Source organism: Myotis daubentonii, chromosome 1 (assembly GCF_963259705.1).
Source record: "Myotis daubentonii chromosome 1, mMyoDau2.1, whole genome shotgun sequence".
Lineage (NCBI taxonomy): Eukaryota > Metazoa > Chordata > Mammalia > Chiroptera > Vespertilionidae > Myotis > Myotis daubentonii.
In genome coordinates, this window is record NC_081840.1 from 125741561 (window position 1) to 125753712 (window position 12152).

The 12152-nt window shown below is 42.7% G+C and overlaps 1 protein-coding gene and 1 pseudogene across 1 annotated transcript in view; both read left to right on the forward strand.

The window, feature by feature from the left end:
* Positions 1 to 10739, forward strand: part of LOC132233646 (sodium/hydrogen exchanger 9B1-like) — a 43549-nt gene extending 32810 nt beyond the window's left edge. The window contains exons 7-9 of the mRNA XM_059694702.1: positions 7949 to 8057; positions 8617 to 8753; positions 10510 to 10739. Of these exons, the coding sequence (XP_059550685.1) occupies positions 7949 to 8057; positions 8617 to 8753; positions 10510 to 10686 (423 nt within the window). The 3' untranslated portion in view covers positions 10687 to 10739. The remainder of the gene's footprint in view (positions 1 to 7948; positions 8058 to 8616; positions 8754 to 10509) is intronic.
* LOC132226638 (TCF3 fusion partner-like) lies at positions 4004 to 4727 on the forward strand (annotated as a pseudogene).
* Positions 10740 to 12152: the final 1413 nt, after the last annotated feature.

Genomic DNA, 12152 nt, shown 5'->3' on the forward strand with positions numbered 1-12152 from the left:
TAAACCCTTATCAGTGATAACATTGGCAAATATGTTCTCCCATGCAGTGTGGGCTTTCTTGTTGTTTTGTTGATGGTTTCTTTTGCTGTGCAGAAGGTTTTTATTTTGATGGAGAGGGGTGAATATTTTTAATAAACAATTTTTATAGGTAAAATAACTGATTTTTTTTTTACATTATAATGGACATTTAGGAAACCTTCTCATTCTGGTTGGAAGATGTTCCAAAAGTGTATGCCTTGGAGGAACTTTATGTCAATAAAGGAAATAAAGTATTTAAGAAAAGGAACTGCACATACACTAAAACACAATCAGGAGTTGAGTTATCTCATCAGGCCTATTTCCCCCCAAGTTTTATGCAATATGACTATATAACTTTTATTGATTTAATTATTAATTAAAATTTTATTTATACAGTTAGGATATGAAAAAATTCTCATAAAAGATTAAACAATACACATACAAAATAAATTGTAAAATACTCCTTTTTCCTCACCACTCCCAAATATCAAACACCCCCTCCCAGAATTATTTCCTCTAATCAGTCCTCTATTTGTAGACATTTAGATCATTTCCATTTTTTGTTATTATAAACAGTGCTGCCATGAACAGTCCTATTCATGTGTGTTTTTGCAAGTGTACAAGTAATTCTGTAGGAATATATTCCTAGAAATAGAATTGTTGAATTTCAAAAATGGTACATTTCTATTTTGATGGGACTGCCAAATTCTCCATTCAAAAGATTTTATATATTTACACTATTTACTACCACCAGGTTAGCAGAGTCCCCAATACCTCAACCCATGAACACACTAATATTACCACTAGTTCTATTATTTTTAATCTGATGGGGGAAAAAAACTATAAAACATTATTTATGAAATATTATTCAGCTATAAAAAAGAACAAAATCTTAACCATTTGCAACAACATGGATGGATGTGGAGAGCACTGTGCTAAGTGAAATAAGTCAGACAGCCCTAACCAGTTTGGCTCAGTGTATAGAGTGTCAGCCTGCAGACTCAAGGGTCCCAGGTTCGAAACCGGTCAAGGGCATGTACCTTGGTTGCGGGTACATCCCCAGTAGGGAGTGTGCAGGAGGCAGCTGATTGATGTTTCTTTCTCATCGATGTTTCTAACTCTCTATCCCTGTCCCTTCCTCTCTGTAAAAAATCAGTAAAATATATTTTAAAAAAAGGAAAGAAATAAGTCAGACAGAGAAGGACAAATACTATATTCTTTCACTTATATGTGTAATCTAAGAAACAAAACAAAAATAGACCCATAGATACAGAGAACAAACTGATGGTTGTCAGAAGGGAGTGGTGTGGGAGAATGAATGAAAATGGTGAAGGACAATAAAAGGTACAAACTTGCAATTATCCAAATACTAGTGGCCCGGTGCATTAAATTTGTGCACGGAGGGGGTTGGTTTCCTCAGCCCAGCCTGCACTCTCTCCAATCAGGGACCCCTTGGGGGATGTCTGACTGCAGGTCCTAACTGCTCACTTGCCTGCCTTCCTGATTGCCTTTAACTGCCTCTGCCTGCCTGCCTGCCTGCCTGATCACCCCTAACTACTTCTGCCTGCCTGCCTGATTGCCCCTAACCCCTCTGCCTGTCTGTCTGATCGCCCCTAATTGCTCTGCCTACCTTCCTGATCGCCCCCAACTGCTCTCCCCTGCAGGCCTGATTGCCCCCAATGGCCTTCCCCTGCTGGCCTGATCTCACCCCCAACTGCTCTCCCCTGCTGGCCAATTTGGTTATGATTGGTCGGTTTCTATGCCAGTCAGCATCTCTGGCCCTATCAACGGGGCCTGATCAGAAAGGCAGGGCTGATCAGCAGCCCTGGTGGAGGCCTGGAGAGAAATGGAGGCGTGGCTGCTGGCCCCGCTGGGAGAGAAAGAAAGAGGCAAGTGCTGATCAACAGCTGCCACACAGGCTATGGATCAGACCTTGCTTCTCTCTCCAGACCTGATCTGCAGCCCCCTCAGCAGTCAGTGCTGGGTCACTGTGCCTGCAGCCGCAGCAGTCAGTTCTGGGTCACCACTGACTGCAGGACTGACTTCTGGTTGGTCCAGCCTTCAGTCATGATGGACCCAGGGCTTTTATATATTAGGATATAAAAACCCAGGGTCCGTAACGTCTAAAATGACCGAAGGCTCGACCGACCAGAAGTCAGTCCTGCAGTCAGTGTTGCGTTGCCGTGATGACCCATCACTGACTGCCGCTGCTGCAGGTGTGGCAACCCAGCACTTACTGCTGAGGGGGCTGCAGATCAGGCCCGGAGAGAGGCCTGGAGAGAGAAGCAGGGCCTGATTCATAGCCTCCGTGTTGGTCAGCCCTTGCCACTCTCTCTCCGGGCCTGGCCAGCAGCTGCACCTCTATTTCTCTCCGGGCCTCTGCGGGGGCTCCTGATCAGCCCCGCCTCTCTGATCAGGCCCAGAGATAAGCCTGGCAACACTGACTGACATAGAAACCCACCAATCAGAACCAAATCTGGGTGAACTGCAAGGAGTTAATGGCTGCCTAGGAAGTGGAGCTTCTGATGCTGACTGGCATGGAAACCAAAAAATCAGAACCTAATCTGGGTGAACTGCGAAGGCAGAACCTAAGGTGGGGGCTGAGAAGGGGTTTTAAGAACAACAGCTGTTTGGTGTAAGGTGTAAGAAAGTGGTTCAATTTTTATTGACTGGTTTGGCAGTATAGTGCATATGGCTGGCTATCAGTCCAGATATAGGGATTATGTATTTTTTCTGCCAAGAGCATCTCCTCCTGCTGAAAAAGGCTCCCTCCCCATTTAAGAAATCCTATCCTCTATAATCCATCCTATCTAATAAAAGAGAAAAATGGTAATTGGCGTACGACGATACCCTTTTCATTGGCTAATCAGGGCTATATGCAAATTAACTGCCAACTAAGATTGGCAGTTAACTGCCAACATAGGCGCAATGCTGGGAGGCGAAAGGGGAAGGAGGGAAGAAGCTGCCTGCCGCTGACTGCAATCGGAAACCCAGGCGGCAGCCAAGAGCCAGAGAACCGAGCTGCCTTTGCTCGGAGAAGCCAGGCCTCCTTTGCCGGCTTCTGTGATAAGAGAACCTGGCCGCCTTTGCCGGCCCTGGGCCAGTAATGGGAGAAGCTGGGTGGGGCAGGGAAGAGGCGGATGTCTGCCTGGCTTCTCAGATCACTGATCACCAGTGATGGGAGAACACCCAGAGGCGGGGCCAGAGGCCACGCTGCATAGCTGCCTGGGGACACCATCTGGACCCCAGGGGCGATGCAGCCAGGCCCCAGAAGGAGACCCAGGCGCTGGGGCTGCGTTGCCGCTGGGGCACGTGATCCGGTCCCCCGGGGGTGACACAGCCAGGCCCCAGAAGGAGACCCAGGGCCCGGGGCTGAGTTGCAGCTGTGGTACGCAATCCAGTGCCTGGGCTGAGGAGACCCAGAAGGAGACCCAGGTGCCGGGGCTGTTTTTGCTGCTGGGGCACGCAATCCGGTGCCCAGGCTGAGGAGACCCAGGGCCCAGGGCTGCGTCGCAGCTGGGGCACGCCATCCGGTCCGGGGGCGATACAGCCAGGCCCCAGAAGGAGACCCAGGCACCAGGGCTGTATTGCTGCTGGGGCACGTGATCCAGTACCTGGGCTGAGGAGACCCAGGAGGAGACCCAGAAGGAGACCCAGGGGCCTCGCAAGAGGAGAGTCTCCATGGTCAGATGGCGTGGTGTCGGGACAGGAATAAAGACCCGAGGTGACTCAGATGCCTGGCCACAGGGTTAGACCAGCCAGCAGGGCCTTTCAGTTGGGACTGGGGTGGGGGTGGGGCGAGGGAGGCAAGCCGGAAATAGAGAACTACAACTCCCAGGAGGCTTAGCGGCCAGGGCCTGGGTGCCTGGCTGTGAAATCGGATGGGCTGTAGTTTCGCAAGCCACTTTAAACTAGAGGCTTGCAAGGTTGGAAGTTCTGCGTCGGGAGCCAGGGAGAAATGGAGCTGGAGCAGAGAGAGGGGTCCATGGCAGCCGTGGGCTTTGAGGAGTTCTCAGCACCTCCCGGCTGGGAGCTGGCGCTGCCTCCGCTGAAGGTGGTCACATCCTGGAGAGCGAGCTTGAGACCGAAGTGGAGTTCCTGTCTGGGGGTCTGGGCAGCTCCAGCCTCCAGGAGCGAGACGAAGAGGAGGAGGCAGCCTGAGGCCAGCAAGGGCGGCACCAACAGGAACTCAATCGCAGGAAGTACCAGGCGCTGGATCGGCGCTGCAGGGAGATTGAGCAGGCGAAGGAGCGGGTCCTGAACAGGCTCCATCAGATATAGAGGATAACACGGAGACTCCAGCAGGAGCGGAGGTTCCTCATGAAGGTGCTGGACTCCTATGGTGACAACTACCGGGCCAGCCAGTTCACCATCTTACTGGAGGATGAGGGCAGCCAGGGCAGAGATGCTCCCAACCCAGGCAACGCTGAGAACGAGCCTCCAGAGAAAGAGGGGCTGTCCCTGCCCAGGAGGACGCCAGCGCCCACAGAAGCCAGCAGCCCGGCCCCAGCAGTTGGAAGAGGCGGCGAGTGCCATAGGAGGGGCACTGGGCAGGAGTCCCGCTGACTCCGGAGCTGGCCCCCGTGCAGATAAAGGTGGAGGAAGACTTTGGCTTCTAAGCCCTCAAGGCTCTGGACTTAAGTTGGGTTTCTCGGGGGCCAGACAAGCTGCTGCCCTACCCCACCCTAGCCAGCTCCCCCTTTGACTGACCCCCCAATAAATGGACCCAATGCAAAAAAAAAAAAAAAGCTTATAGAGGCATGTTTATAGGATCAAATAGTATAAATATAGATGTAACAGGACAATAAAAAGAGAACCTGGCTATGATGATAACCTGAATGCTGCCTCTGTGTCATTCCTTCTTTGGGAACCCCTGGACCTGCTGGGGCTGGACCCCAACATTCCTCTTCTTATAAGGACTTCAGTGAGATGGGCTAAGGGTCCCAATGGAACTGCCACAATTTAATGTAATCCCCTCTTTAAAGATCTTATCTCCATATACAGGTACATTCTGAGGTTCTGGGGATTAGGATTTTAACATACATTTTGTTGATTACCCAAATCAGCCCTTAACAACCAGCATGTTTCAGAAAGTAGATTCCTACAGGGTTATTTACCAAACATTCAGAAGTATTTTTAAAAGAGCTAAGCCCCTCGCCCACCGTGTGGGCCCCTCCCAGCGAAGAGCGAAGGCCTGGGTTCCAGGCACCGGAGGAAAACTGGTGCCAGCAGCCAGGGGAAGGGGCCCCCAAGGGGCCCCAGATTGCGAGAGGGCACAGGGTGGGCTGAGGGACCCACCCGAGTGCACAAATTTTTGTGCACCGGGCCTCTAGTCTTTACTAATAAAAGGATAATATGCTAATTAGACCAGGTCGACCAGCCATCTTTCAGACGTCCGACTTCCTTCTGGACAAAGCAATGGTGGTGGTGGGGGCGGAGCAGAGGCAGTTAGGGGCGATCAAGCCCGCAGGGAGGACAGTTGGGGGCGAGATCAGGCTGGCAGGGGAGGGAAGTTGGGGGCAACCAGGTCGGCAGGGGAGGGCAGCTGGGGGCGAGATCAGGTCAGCAGGGGAGGGCAGTTAGGGGCGATCACACAGGCAGGGGAGGGCAGTTGGGGGTGAGATCAGGCTTGCAAGGGAGGGCAATTGGGGGTGAGATCAGGTCAGCAGGGGAGGGCAGTTAGGGGTGATCAGGCAGGCAGGGGAGGGAAGTTGGGGATGAGATCAGGCCAGCAGGGGAGGGCCATTGGGGGCAAGATCAGGCCAGCAGGAGAGAGCAGTTATGGGTGATCAGGCAGGCAGAGGCAGTTGGGGGTGAGATCAGGCTGGCAGTGGAGGGCAGTTAGGGGCAAGCAGGCAGGCAGGCAGAGAGGTTAGGGACAATCAGGCAGGCAGGCAAGTGAGCAGTTAGGAGCCAGTGGTCCCAGATTGCGAGAGGGATGTCCAACTGCCGGTTTAAGCCTGATCCCACAGGGCCTAAACCGGCAGTCAGACATCCCCTAAGGGCCCCTGATCGGAAAGGGTGCAGGCTGGGCTGAGGGAATCCCAACCTTCCCTCCCGTGCACAAATTTTGTGCACTGGGCCACTAGTAAAGTAAATAAGTCACAGTGATGTAATGCAGCACAAGGAATATAGTCAATAGTATTGCAATATTTCTTATAGTCAATCCTGTCAGTTTTTCCTTCTTTATTTTGTATTCAGTATGTTATTTAAGAAGGATTTCTTTACTCAAGATTATAAGATTATAAACATTATAATATCTTCTATATTATCATCTCATACTTTGGTAGTTTTTATTTTTTTTGTTTTTGCATTGGTTCTTTAATTCATCTGGAATTTATTTTTGTGAATGCTGTGAGATAAGGATGCAGATGTGTGTGTTTATATATGTATTCATAGATATACATATATATACATATAACAGCTGTATATGGATAGAAAAGGGTATAAATTAGATATTCAATTTTTGCCAAATTATTCATTGACTAAGCATTAATTATTCAGTAACCTTTAAATGCCTCTTTAATGTGACTTAAACCCTCAAATTTATCTAAGTTCATTTCTGGAACCTAATCCTACTTATGTTTCCTATAATACTCTAAGTCTATTTTATATCATAGGTCATAGTTTTATGTCTCAAAATCTAATATAGATTTCCTCTCATGGAATTTATTTTTAAGGTATTACTTGGCCATTCCTGAATTTTAGAAACATTTTATAATCAGCTTGAGAAGTTCCATACCCAAAAGTTATATTGGCATTTTGTTTAGTATTCCATAATTATAAAAAATAGTTAATAATAAATTATAATTAGATAAATAAAATGAAAACTACTAGAATTCTATTTTTATGTGATAAAGGAAATCCGACAGTAAGAAAATAGACTGTAAAAGTCAAACGTAACAAATAGAATAATGTATATAAGCAAGGAACAGTAATATTGTGGGTGGGGTTTTTTGTTTTTCCCTCTTTTAAACTTCATTCTTACTATAAATGGCCATCAGAAAATACAGACAAAAAAGGAATAGTTAAAAATATAGTTTCTGCCCCAAACAAAGGAGATTAAAGTTTGATGTATCTTCTGTTCAGATTAGGCTGAAACTCTTCATCCAAGTTCCTGGAGAAGAGCCAGCACTGTTATGTCTACAGGGTCTTTGCTGTAACCACATCACTTGCAGATAGAACTGGGAGAGATTTATTCCCAGAAAGGGAGGTGTTGCAAGCAACCAAGTAAAAATCTAAACGTTTTGCCCTGGCCAAGTAGCTCAGTAAGTTAGAGCATCTTCCTGATATGCCAAGGTTGTGGGTTGATCCCTGTTCAGGACACATATGAGAAACAGTAAGTGCAGTAGAACAACAAGTCGTTATTTCTTTTTCCCTCCCTTCCTTTCTTTCTCTAAAAATCAATAAATTAATTAATTAATTTAATATGTTTTGGGTTTGACATTAAGGAAAAAAAATAACAAGTTTTCAAAATGGGTCCTTCCAAAACAGCCTAACAGATTACCAAAATTTTTTTCCTCATAGTTTAAGACTATCAGGATTCACTTTCATGTTGAGAGCTAAAATGTTTGCCTGATCTTGAGTATGTTCTCATTGGGCATGATGTAGTTTTGTCTCCATTCTGTTACCTTGCAAACAAAAGCTAGAACTCTTGCTGAATCATTAGAAATGTGTCTGGAGCTCCAAATACCTTACTTGTTTCATGACACAATTACCAAATATTTTTATTTTATAGCTTTGGAATTTCTGTTAGTCAAATTCTACACAAGTGTTTGAGTAAAAGAATGACCCAACTCAATTTTTATTGTTTAACATTTCTTCTACAAATAAATATCTTAATTTTATGTAATAAAATAGACTTTAAATTTCTGAAATGCAGTTATTTTTATATGTCACAATAGCTAAAAATATACTCTCTTTTCTACAGAATGAAGTTCAAAAAATTATTACATTTGCATGGGATATTTTTAAACCCCTCCTTTTTGCTTTGGTTGGATTGGAAGTATCTGTTGAAGCTCTTAAATCAGATGCTATTGGTAAGAATGATTATAGCACAAAAAATATGAGTTGAAAATATTTAAGAAAATTATGAATAATTTTTATTTTTATTTACAGTATGTCTTTGAATGCCTTTTTCAGAAACTCATGTTGAAACAGTAACATACATTTGTTCTTCTTTACTCTGTGTGCTCTTTGTTACCAAAGATAGTCCAATATCTTCCCTAATGGAGGAAGATTAGAGATTGGAAATGGAGATTAGAATTTTTTTCCGAGGGGAAATATTAGATACTATCAGCACCTGTTTAATACTTTCACTTGTAATAAAAGTTCAAAGTCTATTAGCTCAGAATTAAATAAATGCAATTTATCTTATTTTTCATGATACCCCCACCATCAGATAACCTCTTCTGCTTTACATAAAGGCCTCGATTATATTTGTATTTTTTATGATTATTATGTTTACTTAAAAATAAAAACCGAAAGAGGCAATACTCTTAAAAGTTTTCAATACTTTTACAGATCATATCTCTAGGTATAAAGAACCACTTCTTCCCAAGTATTTTGTTATTTATATTTGTTTTTTATCTGTTGTAGGTATTTCTATTGCTTGTATGAGTTTGGCCTTATTGGTTCGAATTTCTGCTACATTTTTCTTGGTGACTTTTGCTGGTTTTAATTTTAAGGAGAAAATATTTATTGCTCTGTCATGGATACCCAAAGCTACAGTCCAGGTAAGACATATTTAGTTATTCTAATAATTTTAGTATTGATTTTTAAAAATTCTAAATGACAACTGTTTGTCCAATCATATGTGGGCCATTAGTCTTCTTTTAAAATGCTTGATTGATCATAGCTATTCATTAAAGTTAATGTAATCTTTAAAAATCTCAGTTTTAAAATCAATTCTTCTGAAATTGAAAAGTGTAATTTTAATTAAATACTTCCTTAACTTATGAAAAATATTTTCTATTTTTCCAAAACATAAAATAAGGGTATATCTGAAGAAAAAAATTGCCCTAGCCAGTTTTTCTCAGTGGTTAGAGCATCAGCCTATGGACTGAACGATCATAGAGATACATTGCAGACTGAATATTGCTAAATATTGTGGAGCTAAATGTTATGATATTAAAATAGAGAGACATTGGTTCTCTTTAAAATATATATTTTCTTCTCCTTCCACCCAGTCCACCACAGATGAATGTACATATATTATTATTAATTACACATTTATTTTGTATGACTATTTGATTACTGACTGAATCTTCCCACTAGATAACACAGAAAGGATAAGAACCATGTCTAGGGTTTCCACCATTGTTTTTCCCTTGCACTTAGCAAAGTGCCAGGGAAGCAAGAAGTACACAATAAATAACCATTACATGCCTACAAGAATGAATGAATGAATGAATGATGTAGTTCGTCCTCTAATTCAATGATATTCCCTCCTACTAAAAGGTATTACTACTTATTGTTAGACTTTTCACCTGGCAGCATAATGTCTTGATTCCCTGAGATTCTTTTCTCCATTGTTATTTCAAAACAAAAGCTTGTGAGCCTCCATGCAACAAAATTCTCTATGTCATAGTTAGAGAGCAGACTATCGGGCCAGACTCCCTGTTTTGAATACCATGTTACTTGCCTATAACCTTAGTCAAGTTAGTTCATAATCTCTCTGTGCCCAGTTTGTGGATTCCAAACTCCTTGTCAGTTTTACTATATCACACTGCCTCCCAAGTAGGAAGAACAAGGAGAATATGATCAACAAAATTCTAGTGAACCCTAAGAAACCTTTGTATTTGGATTGTCTTGTTGCAGCCAAGAACCAAGTGGTACTTGGTAAGAGCAAATAAGCAAAACCTGGTTCAGTTAAAACTCAAGGTTCTGAGAGTCATACGAGCACTCAAATATATATAATTTAAATAGGGGAAAGCTGAAATGACAAAAATACAAAATCAGCCCTAAAATGTCTGCATGCTGACTTGTCACTATTTCACTCTTACTCTAGAGATATTTGCTAAGAAGAACATAGCATTAATGAGTAACTCATGAAAATTCCTCAGTGCTTTGTCTTGCTTCTTTTCTAGTAGTCTAGTACAGCTATTTTCATCCTCTTTCATCTCATAGCACACATAAACTAATTACTAAAATTCTGTAGCACACTAAAAAGTGTATTATATTTTTTATTAATTTTCCAAAAATGAATAGGTGTAATTTTGATTCATTCACATTGGACAGCTATTGTTGTGTTGGCTGTTGTCATGTTTTTTTTAATTTGACAATCTAAGAGAAAAGAAGTCAGTGCTCCTGACTAAAATAATCAAATATTGCATGTTTTAAAAATTATTGCAACATAATGGTTGAAAATCACTAGCCTAGTACCAGGTTTTGTTTATTTTAACAGAGTCATTTGATTTTATTATATGTTAACTTGCTTAACATTTTTCATTATGCCTCATCTTCCCCCACCCACCCACCACCCAAATGCAGGCTGTATTAGGTCCTCTGGCTCTAGAAACTGCAAGAATCAGCTCACCCCACTTGGAACCATATGCGAAGGATGTGATGACAATAGCATTTTTAGCCATCTTGATCACAGCTCCAAATGGAGCTCTGCTTATTAACATACTGGGGCCCAGATTACTTGCACGCTGTAGTCCAAACTAAACAAAACAAGAATTATCATAATGAGCACTTCATTAAAAGTTCATTTGTCATCACCTGCCTGCTTCTTCTAATGAATTTTCTTACTTGAGACAAAAATTAAAAGATACAAATATGTGAAGACTACACAGAAGCAAGGACTGAATAAACATGTGATTTGATTACAGAGCTTTTCTATGATTTTTATTACAAAGTTAATTTAATAAAAAATGTAAAATAGAATGTGTTCTTAGTTTTTACATATTTCAAGAACAAAATAAATCTGTAAATACCCTTGGAACGTTTAAAGTAATCCATCAGGTTGAATTACTTCCTAATACAGAAGAGGCATCTATCTCAGTTGCTTTTTCCTTGAATAACCCTCTGAATTTCAGTGACCCCCACTGACCACATGATCATTATTTCCTGTCTGCTCACCAACAGTTCCCCAGTTTTTCTTTCATCTAACTCAATTTTTCTTTGACTCACAACATATTACTTAAAAGTCTGTTGGCAACAATTAATATAAACTCCCATCAAGTAGCCATTGGATGTGTACTGTCCTTGGGAGGAAGTGTAATTTGGGCGACACAGTTCCTTTTATCTGAGGGACTTGGTTATGAGCTCTCAACAGAGAACACTTCAAGATGGCAGGGGAATGAGTGCCTCAATTTTATATACACCACAGAATACACTGCTGTCCATCCCTTGTGTCATTTTTGTCTATTGTTTCATATGATTTCACTGCATCTAAGAAAAGCTCCTCCAGGGTTCTGGTTGGTTTCTTTTGCTGGGGAAATTTATGAGAGAACGTTAGTGGAATGAACTACAGTGCCTTAGCTAGCTCAGCAGCTGGTCGTGCACCCTCAACTGATCATCTCCCTCCTCTGCTATCCATGTGCTGTCTGGTCTACATTCCTCTCACCCTCAGCTATCACTTATCTGGTGGACAGACCCAGATCCTCATCCCTGAGGTGCCTGAGCCCAAGCCATCATTCTTTCTCCATTGCATGTTGGATACCATGCACAAACTGCACTTGTCTACTTAAATCAAGCCATCAAAATTAAACAAGAGGTTACCTAAAGATCCCCCAGTGGATCCCTTCTATGCCATACACATTCCTCTCTCCTTCCATTTTGTATTGAAATTGAATTGCAACCATTGATCTTTTTTTAAAATTATCTCTACAATTTTTCCTTCTAATTAAATTACTGTAATTTAATTAACTTTATTTGGGGGACGTGTTATTAGGTATCTACAATTTTAGGATCAGTATATCTTCTTAGAGAGTTTTTACTTTTAAAAAAAATTTTTATTGTTCAGATTATTACAGCTGTCCCTCTTTTTCCCCCCATAGCTCCCCTCCACCTGGTTCCTACCCCACCCCAGGCCCTCGTCCCACCACTGTCCATGTCCATAGGTACTGTGTACATGCATATAAGATCTTTGTCCCATCTCTTACTGCACCCCCCCACATTCCCTTCCCCCA